Raw genomic sequence first — 17,598 nt, forward strand, 5'->3', positions numbered from 1 at the left:
CTAACTTGGCGACTTTGGCGACAAAAGGGATCATACTGGAAAGTTCGAGAAGTTTCACGATCCATCCAGTAGGAACCGAGATACATCCAGAGACGTCCTGATTGGTCTGAAGATTCTAGCCCCGCCTCCCCGAACTATAAAAGACGGGCACTCTGAAGCTGCGAAGAAGAAAGAGAGGTGTATGTGAAGGCGTTTGAGAAGTAGCGAGTCGGCAGCTAAAGCGAAAATGTCAGCCGTTAGAGAGACGGTAGAGCGAAGCTCCCAGGAACCCCTCTCCTGCTGGATTCTGTCTATCCGCTTCGTGTAGGGATTGCAATACCGGGATACCGAATACCGGTATTTTGAGCCATTTGTACAATTTTGTAATACCGGTATTATCAAGTTTAAATACCGGTTTTTCGGTATTTACTAGAAATTTTTAAAATTGTCTCCATTATAAGTTCAGGTATCGCGAACATAGCAATATAGTATACGTTTTTGTTTTTATATCTCCCTAACGGCCGAAATTAATTAGCTAATTAATGGCTTAATTAATTGCTCAAATTTAAATTAGCGAAACATGGATTATCCATGAAAGAAAATATTGTATCCATAACGAATGATGGAGCAACAATTATGAAAAAAGTTGGAAAGTTGATTGGTGCAAATCAGCAATTGTGCTATGCACATGGAATTCAATTAGGAGTAATAGATGTATTATACCAAAAACACTAAAGAACAGAAGAATTCAAATACTGTGGATATAGAAACTTCGGATTCCAACTTTGGAAACAGTAAGAGTAAGAGGGATATTGACAATGAAGATAATGACAATGTAATTGTTGAAGAAGATATTGCTAATAAGGGTGAAATATTAACCTATCAAGAATTGTTTCCTATAATTTAAAAAGTTCGAAAAATTATTAAAATATTTAAACGTTCCCCTATAAAAAGGATATGTTACTAAAATATATACTAACTGAAAATAAAACAGAATATATGCTAATAATAGATTCTAAGACACGTTGGAACAGTTTACTCCTAATGATGGAACGATTTTTGAAACTGAGAAATCCAATCCAAAAAGCAATAATCGACTTAAACCTGTAAATTAATTTTTCAGATAGTGAATTCGACTTAATATCCAGAACTATATCGGCTCTACTTCCAATAAAACTGACTATTGAGGCATTATGTCGGAGAGATTTTAATTTATTAACAGCTAATGCAACAATAAATTTCATGTTGCAGTCATTGAAAGAACAGCACACATCAGTATTTGAAGAATTATATATTACATTGAAAAATCGCACAGAAGAAAGGCATACCGAAATAGAAAATGTCTTATGGTATTTACGTAATTCTAATGATTTTAAAAATGAAAATTAAAAGAAGAAAAGAAAATAACCAATTCAAATCTGATTAAGTTAGAGTAAAGTTTCTTAAAAATTTTTTGCCACAAACCTATCCACATTCAGAATTCGGTTCAATTATCGAATATGATGTCACTACTGTTGATAGTGAAAAGGAATTGTCTCTTGAACAAAAATTAGAATTAGCAATAAATAAAAAAAATTTCAACGAACCAAAATACAATACTGAAATCAGCTATATCCAAAACCATCCGACAAGAAATCGATTTATTTGAAGATGAGGGATTTAGAGGTAAATACATGGAAAAAGTATATCGCGCATTGCTAACAGTACCACCAACTAGCGTAGATGCCGAAAGAGCGCTTTCGACAGCTGGTCATTTTTACACAAAATTACTTTTCATTGATGCATTGTTTTTTTAGATCACATTACAAAAATTTGTAATAGTACCACAGACTGAATAGTGATATTTACACTTTTTTTGTGATTTAAATAAATAAGAGGTTTCTTTACTTTTTTGTGATTATATACTGTTATAATTTATTACAGATTATTTTTTGTGATATTTATACTCTCTAACAAAACTAGCAAATAAAAAAAAAAGAAACGCCTGTGTTTTTTTTTTCTTTTTCTAAAATTTTTAATACCGGTATTAAAACCGGTATCCCGGTATTAAGATTTAAAAAATACCGAATACCGGTATGTAATTTTGGTCCGGTATTGCAATCCCTAGCTTCGTGTGCTGCTGCCTACTGAAGTGTGCTACTGTCGTCTACTGTGTTCGTCTCTGCTGTACATGGGTGTCGTCTGTGTACTCGTCGTCTTTGTGTAAATAAACGTCGTTGTTGTTTTTTTGCTATTGACGCCTGCTGATTGAGCGTTCTCCACGCCATATCACTTCCACTATCCAATCGAACCCGGAAATTTCGTAACAATACTCTTAATGAGGAATTACTTTCATCGTTAAGAGTATCCACCAATTCCTGCAACAAAAAGAGAGTGATGGTAACACACAGTTAGATGTTACATCTTTGTTACTATTCCAAAAAATACCAAAGCCAGAATCTATAATGCAGACAACATGCCCTTTTCATATTGATTTTTAAAGCATCTTTGACGACTATCCTTTCCTACAAAAACGGAAAACTTCCTGGTATATTTTTCGCCAGATATTCCAAGAAGCCAAATGCAAAATTCTTAATATCCAAATAAAACGATCAAAATTTAAATATTTCACATAACTATCTTTTGGGCATCCATTTTATTCAGATAAAGTGGAATGGAATTTATTCTTGTTACATCCCTTGAACTATTTTCCTTCTCCGAACCTAACAGAATCTGCCTCAAGGAGGAAATAAAATGCTAGGTAGAAAAAAAAACCATTATTTACCACAAAGTAAACAATTATTTACCACTGAAGAAAAGGTAGAATAAATTTCCATGTTTGATTGGATCACCAGGAATCTGTTTCTAAAATATGCAATATTCACTCTTAGTGCATCATGCCCAATACCCCACACAAGCTCAAGATCTTACATAAATACGTTTATAGCATAAAGTAATGTCTTTTTTTATGAATACCCAGAATATTTCGTATATTTGCTGTTTTAGAAAACTCGAAGTATGTTTTTAGAAGCATTATTTTCTTTTTCAGATGAAGACTTCGAAAAATGTGTATCTGTACTTTTGGATGGTGTGGAATATGAGCTTATTTTCCTGGATAATGCTTTACCTTTAGACAATATGGTAAGTTATTTGTTTATATACTTAATTCTTTGAATTCATAAAATCGAAATCGAAAATCAGTTTCATCTACTAAGAAGGTGCATTAGCTATAATCAAGAATGCTAAATTTAATGTGTGGAAAATAGTTGCTCCCTATTATTTTGAAAAATAAAAAAGAAAACAATTGTTTTGTTTCTATATGAATCCTACATAGCCAAAGTTTATGGATTGCGCGAAATAGAATTGTTTTTTTTTTCAAAAATAATTCTAATAAAAGATTTCATTCAAAAATTCAAAATGGAAGCCTGAATGAAAACTTCAGTAGATTAGAATTACATAATAATAGTATGAGATTATTTTCATCACGATACTTGTACGTTTAAAAAAACACACAAGAATAAAAAGAATTTATTTTTAAAATTTAAATAATTCGGAAATTTGCAATGTTTTAGAATAAAATTGCTGAAAGGATGCTAGAGCTATAACAATTCTACAATACGATCTGTGGAATATAATACTTATTAAAATTCGATTTAAAAAAATAAAAAGATAGGCAGAAATTGAGTGAACCGGAGTTTAACCCCCTTCTTCGCCAAGTTGCGATAACGCGCCAAGCTGGCAATCTTTATTATGCACTATGATTGGACATCTGCTCCCTTGCTTTTGAACATTTCGCAAGACCGTTGTTGGCGATTTTTAAAAATTGCGCCAAGCAGGGCGTTAAACTCCGATCGTACCCAGAAATTTTGTTGTTTACATCATTGGGCAGATTATTAGTGCACCTACATATTATAGCGGATTTAGTTTGGCTTTGTTTAATGGCACAAGAGCCAAATTGGCCACACTGCGCCAAACGTTCAATTATAGTGGAATCCGAAAACTAGCATTTTTTATTACGATTCTAAAATGCTTGCTAGGAAACGATTTTTTTTTCTCCATCCGAAATAATGGACATCTGGATAGTGTTTGGAAGATTGGCATGATTTTGGCATTCTTGGCCTGAAATCAGAAAAATAAATACGAAAACTGTAATTGTTTCATAATTCCACCCGATAAATCTTTAATCTCAAATTTTTAATGTAGTATTAAAAAATAATTTTGTTAAGAATATATTGAAAATAAATTGATAATAAAAATTCCAAGAGTTCATCAATTACAAAAGTATTTTTTGGTATCCATTATACTTCAAATCTTTAATTTCCTTCTTGGACATTCAGCAGGAAAATGATTTAATCTTTAATTTAATCTAATAACTTTTCATGAGGCTTTGCTTGGAAATTCTTTGCTGCCATTACTGATTTATTATGCTTGTTCCTTTTGCACACTTTTTTCTGTCTTGGAGCGGGAACACAGGAATCTTCAGGTGATTCTGATTCAAATAGCGAGCATCCATCACCTGATGCTTTGTCAGCAAATTTCCCATTATTAAAAAATTCCATAGATTCTGTAGAACTTAAAAAATCATAAAAGTCATTGATTCGATTATTCTCATAATGTCCGGTTGAAGATTTTCCTAAGAGATCATCGAAATTTCCGTCTTTTAATAACCCCAGTACTGATCTTGTAACAAGTTTTATTGACTTAAATGAGATCTCCAAGCCAACATCAAGAACTGTGCTCCAAATTTTATGCATTGAAGAATCAATCTCAGTTTCATAATTGGATAAAAATGGCTTCAGATAGAAGTTGTATAGAAATCTACTTCCGTTAAATTCAGAGTTAAGCATCCATAGAAGCGCTAGAAGAATAATTTCATTGTAGAGTGGCAGCCAAGCTCTTACTAGAACATCAATCCATTCCAAGAATTTAAGGAAGAGCATGAAGACCATCCAATACGTCAACCATCTTTGTGTTTCCTTTGCATTATGTGTTTTCATAGCTTTGTGAGACCAATAAACAGGAAGAAGTATTCCATAAATAATTATAATCATTTTCAAGCAGATTCTGGGAATCATATTTATTCCTTGTTTTAGCGATTCAGCAAACAGAAGATTATTTGAAAATGATTTAAAATTTTTTTTTTCAAATCTGATTGCAACCACAGTTTTAAAAAAGTAATTCATAAATTTAAAGCTGGAGCATCGTGTGTATTAAACACGCGAGCGCGGTTAAAAAATAAATCGTTTTTACCAAGATTATTAGATTTTTTTTTTTTTTTATTTAACGAACTTGAAATCGTCGATGTTGAAAATTGTGCATTTTACACTCAGCCAGTTATAAGACGGCCAGTAGGCAGCGCAAGCGTAGAAAGGGACTTTATTTATGTTTACTATAATTTCATAGGAATAGATTCAGGCATTCCATGCTTGGATATAAATTGCTGTTTTGGCATCCCTGAAATTTTCTTTTTCAATGCGTATCATATTAAAATGATGAATATTTACACAATGAAACTCGGTGAAATATAAAAAGTAAACGTATCTAAATTTGAAAAACAAAACTACAGAAAAAAATAACAAAAAAAATGAAAAAAAAAACCTGACATTAGAAAAAACAAAGAGCAAAAAATGTCGGACATCAATCTATAATAAGTCATCAATTTTTCCACCCAAAAAAAACCTACCAAATTCTACAAACGCATGCGCAGTAAGAAAAAAAAATTACAGTACAACTGTATGTTGTTGTTCTGTTGGAACAATTACTTACCATGGGCCGGACAGCATTCAACGCATGCGCTTCCTTCTGGCCGTCTTATAACTGGCCGAGTATAAACCCAGCATTATATCAAGTTAATAAAACTACTCATGGTTTTATGAAAAACGATTGTTTTGTGAACTTTATTACTTCATTCGGGTAATGCGCGCTTAGTTTTGTTTTCAATTGTTTCTTAAAAATGACATTTTAGTAGATAGATTGTGGCAACAGTAAGATATTTTTTTGAGACGTTTACAAATTATATATTATGTTTACTACGTTTTACAAGTTATATGTAATTTAAGTAGATTAGGCAGTTATAAGTGCACTTAATTAATTGCAGTAATTTATTAGAATTTTTTGATTTTTACATACTTAAACAGAAAAATATTTAAAAGTATAATTTCATCATTATTTTTCGTTTGGAAACTTTATACAGCAAATATAACGCAACCAAGGTAATATGCCTAAATAACTATTTATTTTCAACATATCTATTTGTTGTAATTTATTGTATATCTTTCGAAAAATATTTTATGATTTAATGTTTTTCAAAATAGAATCAAATCAAGTTTACGAGGCTTATATTATATGCGCCAATTTACTTTTAGAAACTATTAAGCTTCTAATATGAGGAAATTGGCTTTTATTGCTTAAAGTAATATAACCCACATTTAGATACTATTAGATGACATATGACGTTATATTTGCTATTGAATGCGTCTCATTTTATATCCAATTTGGAAAGCATTATGTAAAAAAGTCTAAACAGTCAATAAAGAACAGAAGTAGAAGTAAATAATGTCTCAAATAAATAAATCGAAAATATTAAATTTCCTTTAAATTAGTTGTTTTATTTAATTCATTATTGCAGACGTAAGTTAAACTTCATTATTTTGAGCATTTAATTTTTTTTAATATCAACATCAATTCGAGATTGTGAAAAAAATCGTCTGCAACAAATATTTAATGTGTTCGTCTAGAATTCTTATGTGTTTTTGCCTATAACCATGTCCGTAATTCGTATAATGTGTCTGTATGATGTAAATGACAAAAAAAAAAAGAAATGATAATTTCCTGCAAAAATGGTTTTGTTAATTATTCTTTAACTGATTGATTACTAAAATTTTGTTGCAAAATTATTCCGTATAATGATATTATTTTCTTTCGTCTATATTAACAATCATTTAATGCAATTAATTTCCAGAGAATCCGACGAAGATATATTTGTCATTTCTTATAACAGAGATTTTAAAGATGGTAAAATAAAAATAGTTTTAATACAATGTAATGTTCCAAAAGAGATCGAATATAGTAAATTCTATGTAGGAAACTTTTATACTTATTTTTTAAAATAAAAGAAAGCATGAATGTTTATGCAATTAATATTTAATTTTATTTGTACTTAATGGAAAGGAAATTTTAAAAGGTCTTTGATATTTTAAAGATAGTATTCTTTGGGCTTCATTGTTACTTAATGTCGATATTAAATCGATAGTAATCTATACTTATAATAAAGCTCAATGTGTGTGTGTGTGTGTGTGTGTGTGTTGGCGCTCTACAGGCCAGACCGTTTGACATACAGCTACCAAATTTGGTACATGTATACCTTGGAGGTTGGGAATGTGCACCTGGGGTTTCTTTTTTCTAATTTTTAATTAGAATTTTAATTATAAATTAAAAACTAACTTTTCCACCAAAAAAATCTTCCATTATCCCCAGCGCCAAACGAGAAAGGCTTCAGTTTTTTTTTCTCCCAACAGTAATGAGGCTAGGGTTAAAATTTTTCGGCGGATTATTTCAATCGGTTCTGTTTATTTTCTTAATGTTTGATGCATTTAAAATTAAACATTGTTAATGAATCAATCTTTCAGATTCATTCTGAAGTACTTTTGAATTAAAATAAAACAGAATAAAGGAAATTAAAAATTTCTAGTCCGCATAGCGTTACCCCAACTGGCGCAGAAAAAATCACGTATTTGCGTTACGTAACCGGCGAAGAAAATTCACGCATGCGCATTCTGTTCTGATTGTTGCCATGACAACGTTATCAATGGATGGTTTAAATTATTTTTGGGTTAGTTGCATGCTTTTGTAAGTAAATTGTATTTATGTTAGTTATATATTTTTTGTATATGCTTATAGTTTTAAGTACATCGTTTTTTAAGTAGTGTTTTTAAAACCTGTTTTCAACCGTTTATTTTAAACGATTCGTTTTATTTTCTTAGTGTTTGATGCATTTAAAATTAAACATTGTTAATTAATCGATCTGCTCATAATGAATCTAAGAAAATTTTGTTGACCAACTCTTGAGATATTACATAAATTTAAAAAGATATTCTTTACTGCCCATAAAGTTTAAACGCTGAGTGACTCTATTTTCAGTAATCAGATTATAAAAAAATGCTTTGTTTAAGTAAAAAATATTATTATATTAATTGAAGATAAATTCTTTCCACTTTAATTTAAAGCATAAATTCTACGGGTGCTAACAGAAAATGAGAGAGATACATATTACGTTATGACTGAAGGCCTTTTATAATATTATGAATGAATTATATGATAATCAAAATTTGAAGTTTTAAAATATTTTGATGAAGAAGCTATTAAAGTAGAAATTGCATAAAATATTTAATTATTAAAATTTTAACGAACATTAAAATTGGCGAACCGGCTGGTCGCCAAAGGCGGCTATTAATTTATAAACAAACTGGTTTATGTAAGCGAATTACTTTTAAAAAATATAAAAAAGATGTGATGTACTGTTTGATTGTATACTATAAATGTAGGTTTTCCCTTCATTTTATTACCAGAATTTTGTTGCTCAAATAATTAGATACAGAAAGTTTCTCTTAAAATTTTTAAGAGAATATATACCATGATCATAAAAAAATAATAAAATTAATTGAATCATAACTGATATCTTAGAAAAAGATTCTTTTTTCTTGTTGCTGTTCGAAAACGGAAATTAATTTAATTGGCAATTAAATTATGCATCATTTCAATTAAAAAGCTAATTAAATAAAGGAATATTTATATAGAAATGAATATTTACCTACATTTTTTTTAAATGTAATTATCTAAAAAAAATAATCGTCATCTTCAATTTAAGAGGTAATTTAAATTATTCCCAACAGACACATTCGATATGATCGTAATTCTTCAATTGCGCACTGCTGTTGGTTAATTAAGATTTTCTATGTAATAATTTAGAATAGTTTCAAAATGTGGGCAAGTGTTAAGGTCACTTTTGAGTAATGGAAGTATCATTTAATTACAAATATAAACCAAGATATAGAAATTTCGGTTAGAGTTTATAAACTGATTCTATGTGGCTGCCAAATTTGAGATATTCTTGCCGATCATTAAAATATTTTATTCTCTCACTTGTTTTCGCTATTGATTAGCTGTACTTCCAAATTAGTAATAAGGAAATTTGGTAAATAATCATTTAAAAAAACCATCAGGAGTGATATAACAGAATTTTTTTTCATCATTACTCTTATATAAAGATGATATATCCCTACTTTCTATGTATAATATAAAATTTATAAACCTTGGACAACAATGTGTACGCCAAGAGAGTTCAAATTGTTACTTACAGAGTCCCTCATATGAGTTTCGTAGATAGAAATTAGAATATGTATTTTTGATTCTTTTTCTCGACCGACTGAAGTCAAAATTTAACACAAGATTAGAGTATTTTAGTAACAAGATCACATACTGCATTTCATTTTTTTTAAGTGTTCTGTTTTTGAGCTATTGCATTAACATCTATATGAAATTATAGATCGACAGAACGGTCGACTCTTTGACAAATATGTATCAAAATTTTATTAGAATATACCTTTGATAAGAATTCACTTTCAATCTCTTTACATTTTTTTTAATTATCGCGTTCAACAAAACTGACAGATTTCCTATGAATGGAATTTATTCAAAATTTGATAAAAATTTAGAAATTTAGTGTAAAGACCATTTCCAAACTTCATCCCTCTAGTATAAAGCCCTTTTGAGAGAGACATGCAACCATAACACCAAAAAAAATTGGATATTTTGCACTCATGGATATCCATAACATGGAGATTCATAAAAATCTCGAGTTCGTGTTCTTAGAAGATCACAACGTTTTCTCCTTTCATATTACATATACGAAAAAGAAAAATTTAAGTTTGACTGCAATATTGGATTTTCTTCAAGTCTAATTGTATCTTAAAACAATTTGCCCTACAAAATACGAGTATTTTGAGGACTCAGTATTTTGGTAAAAATATTACTTTGAGATAAAGAATAAGCAATTCAACAAGAAAATGATACCATTTATTTCCTAACTAATTATGTAAATTTGCGCCAGTACTCCTAAACCCTTAATGCAGAAATATCTACTCAATGAATCACACTTTATGAAAGACGCAATCTCATTTCTCAATACAATATTGTTATAAATCTGTAATATTTTTTTCTTGCAGAGTCGTAGCGAGAAAGAAAAATTTACATGTATTGTAAATAGAGACTAAAAATATGCCAGGTTAATGATCTCTGGTCTTGACGACAGTTTAGTAATTATTAGATGATTCGATGACAAATTATGTGATTTTGATGACAAAAATGAAGCTTATTGAAAATACAAGAATTATGATAATAACTTTGTTACAAGATCCTTAGATTCTTCTCGAAAACTCATTACCTTTCATAGAGACTATATAAATGTGAGAGTAGTTAAGCAAATCTGTGTAATTAAGGTTTTTCCGGGGGGGGGCGTTGATCGTAGAGAGAGCCCTCAAGCTGTAATTTGATATTGCTGCGGTTTAATTCCGACTTACTGTTTGCCTGTGTATTGGTGATTTCTGCAAGTGCTAAATATATACATTTTGCACTTTTTTTTGCCAGTTTTTCGTATCTTGTGGAATAAAGCCTGGCTATATGTTATTGAGCTTTTTTGATATTTAGCTTGAGGATTTTCTCGTTCCAATATTTAATCATGCAATTAAACAGAAATCGAACTTTTTTTATTAAAACTTAGCCAAAACTTATTGAATTCAGATCGCAACACAGCATAATCTCTCAGTAAGGAAGGTCGTATATTAAAAATTAAATTTGATTGAAATCTACTGGTTGGCATCCTTTCAAATCGCCAGTGGAAGTCATATTGCCAATGCTGAAAGCCAAAATGACAGTGAAATAGGATTTGATTACTAAATTATTATTATGAATCATTTATTAAATTAATAAATCAGCCATTTATTAAATTACTATTATGCCTCTCTTCTCGTAATTACATTTCTTGATTGTCAAAATTGGCATATTCGCTTGGTTAATCAGAAGTGGTCACAACAGCAATGATTAAGCTTAAGACACGTTGCAAAATTCAAGAAGTATGAGCAAAATTTTTCTGGAGAGATGCAATAATTATTTAAAGAATCTAAATTTTATTTTCCTTAAAATTCTTTAGAAATGGCTCTATTTTCTAGAAACGTAAAAGTAATTTGAATATAAAGTAACGAATCAATAAATTTCTAACTGGAGGGAGATCTTAGGAAAGATTATCGTGTGTGAAAATTGTGATATTCAAATCAAACACTGCAAAATAAATGTATTTTTCATTCTAAAAAGTTATTTCAACATTCGAAATACCGATTCGAATTGTGTTGTTGATAAGAACTCCTCGTTTAACACTGATAAGACTTGCAGAATCCTTTAGCTTTGATACAGTTCTCCATCTTTAGTACTGAAGGCATAAATTCACTTGGTTCCAATTCAGAATATTTTAATCTTGAATAGAATTTCTGTTGATGCTTTGATGAAGTTGTTTTTAAAGTTTTACCAAAGTAAAAGGACATTTGTTTTTGCTATGGTGGTATGGAGTTTTTGATGAAACGGCAATCCTACATCCGAGAAAATCTAACTTTGGAGCTGCATTAATTATTTAAAAATTTTGAACAAAGTGCCGCTGTAAAAACATTTAATGAAACATTTATATGATGCTTTTTTTACATTTGACTTGTTGCCATTCGACAGTAAGTAATAAGAGCAATTTCTGTCGTACGTACGTTAATGTTTCAACTAAAAGTAAGTTGTTTAATTGAAGTACATTAGCGTACTTCGACTAAACTAAATTGAACAAAAAGGATTAAACTTTGAGAAATTTGCATAACTGATAACTGGTGTTTAGTGAGTGAAAAAAAAACATTTCGGAATTAATTTTAAATGATATTAATAATAAATAAAACGTATCTCACAAAAATGTCACGCAAATACAGTTTCCAGTAATATTTAAATACGGTTGTAACATTTCGCAAAAATATTCGTATTTTCAAACGACCATTCCATAAATTTGATCTAAATATAGAGACTGCGTCACTTCTCAGTAGTTTAAGTAAGCTAGCAGACTTCATACATGTCAATATTTCTGAAAAATAAATCAGATATATCATGAATAATGCACGTAGCTACCTACCTACAGTATAACTATGTTGCCACAAATTTATGAAAGATATTTCTTCAAGAACTGCTTAGAAATGCACTTTTCTCCATTCCTAAACAGAAGCAATCGTTCCAAGATAGTAAGTAAAATTTCATTTTATACATAGTCTACTTATTTATTGACTTTCCAGCCGGTATTTGAAAAAGGTGGGCTAGGAATCATTAAATTATGCAGGACATTACCCAGCCAGAATATATATTCATGTATATATATATATATATATATATATATATCAAGTACATAAAATTAAGCAGTTCTATATAAAAGAAAACAGAAAAGTACTTTTAATATTGATTTTGAATAAATGAGATTATTTTAATAGTTAAATTTATTTTTGTATCTGTTTGGCATTGAAAATGATTCATTATATCAATAAAAATTCTACGTAAAATCTTGTTTGATAATAGTTTAAGAAAAGTTTTATTTTATTATTAAAATCGAATATTTCCATTACTAGCTTTATTGTTTCTATTTTAAGTTTCATTTTATTATCGATGGCAGTAATTCTTTTCCTTTGTTCATTCGTATTCTCGGACTTAAAATAAAATCGATTACATCGCTAAGTACGAAGTATTTGTCCCCCCTTTCATTGCAAGCACTAGAATGGAATGAAATAAGTATTGTCTATTTATACATTGTACGAATGTGTAATATTACTTTCCTGCACAGTAAGACACCTGGTAAGGAAGAAAATGTTACAAATATCGTATTGGCTCCAGAATGGAAGTCGAATCAACGATCCCACCCAATCTTGGCGACTATCTTGGCAACCATTTTAAGTCTTATAGACAAATTCTGCGAGAAAAATGACGGATCCCAAATATTCGAGAATCTTGGGGATAACTTCATTAGATCTAAAGTCCCGATGTTTGTTCTAGAATATTAGTTGCCCTATTAATTGAGCTATAGCTAGCGGGAGTGTCCCTCCAAAACTTTCTCGAAAACTCTCTAATAAAGAAAATGCCTTCCATGAAATTAACCTACAATTTCATGGAAGGCGTACATTTCGTGAAAATTACCTTTCATCATTACAATTTCATGGAATTAACCTTTGCCGTAAATTTAGCATTGTTACTGAATATATCGTGCCATCCTTGGCGAGTTATTTGGCGAGTAATCCTTTGCTTGCATTAATAGTATAAAAAAAAAGAATTTGTGTTTTAGATCCGTTTTTCTTAACTGACTGAAACAAAAATTTGATATAAAACTGCACTTAAAATCACAAATTTTCACGCCAAATTTGAAATATTTAAGTCGGTGAATTTTTGAATCATTGCGTTTACATTTTTCTGGAAATACATACCGAGTAGACGAGTCGAGATATCTGAGTAGTCGAGTTGCGCTTAAACGAGTAGTTCAGCGAATTCTCTGTTTGAAGTATTGTTCTCCAGCGATTTCTCTCTAAATACTTTGTGCTATTGCGATTGTTTAGTAAGGATTCACTGCTTGTGTGCTTCTATCTACTGAAAATTCTGTTCTTGTGCACTGTTCGGCTATGTTTTTCTTTTATGCTTTTTTTGTTTTCGTATATAATAAAGCATCTTTATCCGTTATTGAACCTGATGTACTTGAAATCGTATAAACACATGGACAAATTTTTAATTTTTCAGCAATAATATATATATATATATATATATATATTATTGCTGAAAAATTAAAAATTATATATATATATATATACTAGCCGCCTTTGGCGACCAGCCGGTTCGCCAATCTTAATGTTCGTTAAAATTTTAATAATTAAATATTTTATGCAATTCCTACTTTAATAGCTTCTTCATCAAAATATTTTAAAACTTCAAATTTTGATAGTCATGTAATTCTCTCATAATATTATAAAAGCCTTCAGTCATAACTTAATATGCATCTCTCTAATTTTCTGTTAGTTACCGTAGAATTTATACTATAAATTAAAGTGGAAAAGATTAATCTGCAATTAATATAATAATATTTTTTACTGAAACAAAGTATTTTTTTGTAATATGATTACTGAAAACAGTCACTGAGCGTTTAAACTTTATGAACACTAAAGAACTGAGAATTTGTCAACAACATATTCTCAGATTCATTATGACCAGAACGATTAATTAACAATATTTAATTTTAAATGCATCAAACACTAAGAAAATAAAACGAATCGTTTAAAATAATCGGTTGAAAACAGGTTAAAAAAAGCTAAAAAAACGATGTACTTAAAACTATAAGCGTATACAAAAAATATATAACTAACATAAATACAATTTAATTACAAAAACATGCAACTAACTTAAAAATAGTTTAAATCATCCGTTGATAACGGTTGTCATGTCAACAATCAGAACACAATGCGCATGCGTGAATTTTCAACGCCAGTTACGATAACGCAAATGCGTGAGTTTTTCTACGCCAGTTGTGGTAACGCTATGCAGATTAGAAATTTTCAATTTCCTTTATTTTAATTCAAAAGTACTTAAGAATGAATCTGAAAGACCGATTAATTAATAATGTTTAATTTTAAATGCATCAAACATTAAGAAAATAAATGGAATCGTTTCAAATAATCAACCGAAAACTCTTAAGCCTAGCCTCATGACTGTTGGGAAAAAAATTTGAAGCCGTACTCATTTGGCGGTGGGGAAAATGAAAAGATTTTTTTGGCCTGAAAGTTAGTTTTTAATTAATAATTAAAATTCTAATTAAAAATTCAAAAAAAGGACTATCCTATCTCTTAAGTTAGATCAAACTGCACACGGTGTGCAAATTTGATTCAAATCGGTTAAGTAGTTTAGGAGTCCATCGCGGACAAACACCGTGACACGTAATTTATATATAATAAGATATATATATATATATAAAAAGAATGAATATTTGTTTAGGTGTCTTTTATACCTATCTACAGTTATTCTTAAAAGCAACAGGTCTCTATTAACTTTGAAATTTGATTAAAATGTGAATTAATTTAAAATTTGGCAAGTGTGTATCTTTAGGCTATGAAAATCAAAAATATAACCTCGCCAAAATATTCTTTATACTCTCTTAAGGTTCAAAACATTACATTTTTAGTGCTAACGATTTCATTTTCGTACAATCTTTTCTCATATTGATTTTTTTTTAATGTAACTTAATGTTAAATCAGTATCACTGGTTTTATTGTTACGAGGGAATTTAAACTTCTTTTGTTATCTTATCAAATCCACTAAATAGCATGCTTTTACCAGTGTTAAAATTAAGATAAAACCAGCGTGTGTGATCTTCCTAAAACTTTCTCACATTCACTTTATTAAAATTCTTATAAAAGGGACTGCCTTGCATGGTATTAGCGTACAATAATTACGAAATATTCGCCTTTGGCTTGCGTTTAGCAGTTTTATTGAATCTGTCGATTGATCCTTGGCGAGGTTTTTGGCGATTAATCCCTGTCATGCGATTGATATTATTCAAAAATCGAATTTTTGTTTTAGACGCATTTCTCTTGACCGACTGAAACAAAAATTTGATACAAAACTACACTTGTAATTACAAAATTACATATCAAGTTTGATATATTTAAGCCATTCATTTTTGAGTTACTGCGTTTACATGTCTCTGAAAATGCAAATCAACGTATGGTCAACCCCGCATTAGAATTAGTTCAAATTTGTCAGGTTCTACACAATAGTTGTTAAATATGTGTTCCGAATTTTATCCATCTAGCTCACTTCGTTTTGTAGTTATTGTGTTAACTTATACTAAAACAGCCAGTCAGACCGACCTTTTCTGGACGTATTCGCTCAAAATTTAAAAGAAATCCTCACATTTGACGTAAAGATCATATATCAAATTTCATTCTTCTGACTCGAATCCTTTTGGAGTTATCTTTTTCTCCGATAGACGGATGATCATTTTCCAAAAATGTATTTTTCGAACTCAAGGTGCTCTAAAACGTGGAGATCCGTCACAATCCCGAGTTCGAAATTTTTGGACGATCACTATATTTTCTCTATACTACGTATACGAGAAATTAAGAAATAAGTGCTTTCTTTGGACAACAGCTCCAATGTAGAATTTTTACTTCCATCACTTCCATCTTAACTAGCACGTTCCGTAATTTGTAATAAAGTAATTTCATTAAATTATTAACGTTCAATCTTATCAAAAAAAACAATTTGAAAATTTAATTAATTGCATTCAATATTAATATCTTAACAGACGGAGAGGTTATTATTCTTAGAGAAAAATTGGTTGCCAGAGGCGACAATTTGAATTACAATGTACCAATGGTAAAATAGACTACGCAATGTATTGCATGGTTTAGGAGTATAAATAAAGAAAAAAGAATGCTATTGGTTTAGGAGTATAAATCGGGGGGAAAAAAGAAAGCTAAGGGTTTAGGAGTATAAATCCGAAAAAATAGAATGCTATGGGTTTAAGAGTATAAATCGAAAAAAAAAGAATGCTATGGGTTTAAGAGTATAAATCGAAAAAAAAAAGAATGCTATGGGTTTAAGAGTATAAATTTAAAAAACAGAATACTATGTTTTTAGGAGTATAAATCTAAAAAAATAATGCTATGGGTTTAAGAATATAAATCTAAAAAAAGAATGCTTTGGGTTTAGGAGTATAAATCCGAAAAAATAGAATGCTATGAGTTTAAGAGTATAAATCGAAAAAAAATGCTATGGGTTTAAGAGTATAAATCGAAAAAAAAAGAATGCTATGGGTTTAAGAGTATAAATTTAAAAAACAGAATACTATGTTTTTAGGAGTATAAATCTAAAAAAATAATGCTATGGGTTTAAGAATATAAATCTAAAAAAAAGAATGCTATGGGTTTAAGAGTATAAATCGAAAAAAAAAGAATGCTATGGGTTTAAGAGTATAAATTTAAAAAACAGAATACTATGTTTTTAGGAGTATAAATCGAAAAAAAGAATGCTATGGGTTTAAGAATATAAATCTAAAAAAAAGAATACTTTGGGTTTAAGAGTATAAATCTAAAAAAAAGAATGCTATAGGTTTAAGAGTATAAATCTAAAAAAAAGAATGTTTTGGGTTTAGGAGTATAAATCTAAAAAAAGAATGCTATGGGTTTAAGAATATAAATCTAAAAAAAGAATGTTTTGGGTTTAGGAGTATAAATCGAAAAAAAGAATGCTGTGGTTTAGGAGTATAAATCGAGAAATACGAATGCTACGGTTCAGGAGTATAAATCGAAAAAAACGAATGCTATGAGTTATGGCCTAGAACTGCATTCTTTAACGTATTATTCAATAAACCTAAGCCGCTGGGTGCTAAAGCAATGAATTGATCGTAGAAAACGGGAAAGATTCCCGATTTTCCTTTAAGAGAAACGTAAATGTTGCAGGATTTTATTTGTAGAAAGAATGTTTACTGTGTACCGACAAATATAAACTTTACAAACATAGGGATCGTTTTTTAGATAG

General features: G+C 29.7%; 1 protein-coding gene across 1 annotated transcript in view; it reads left to right on the plus strand.

The window, feature by feature from the left end:
- LOC129971729 (GTP-binding protein REM 1-like) overlaps window positions 1-17,598 on the plus strand; it is a 120,165-nt gene that overhangs the window by 41,694 nt on the left and 60,873 nt on the right. The window contains exon 2 of the mRNA XM_056085706.1: window positions 3,008-3,099. Within this exon, the coding sequence (XP_055941681.1) occupies window positions 3,008-3,099 (92 nt within the window). The remainder of the gene's footprint in view (window positions 1-3,007; window positions 3,100-17,598) is intronic.

This window comes from Argiope bruennichi, chromosome 6 (genome assembly GCF_947563725.1).
Source record: "Argiope bruennichi chromosome 6, qqArgBrue1.1, whole genome shotgun sequence".
NCBI classification, from domain to species: Eukaryota; Metazoa; Arthropoda; class Arachnida; order Araneae; family Araneidae; genus Argiope; species Argiope bruennichi.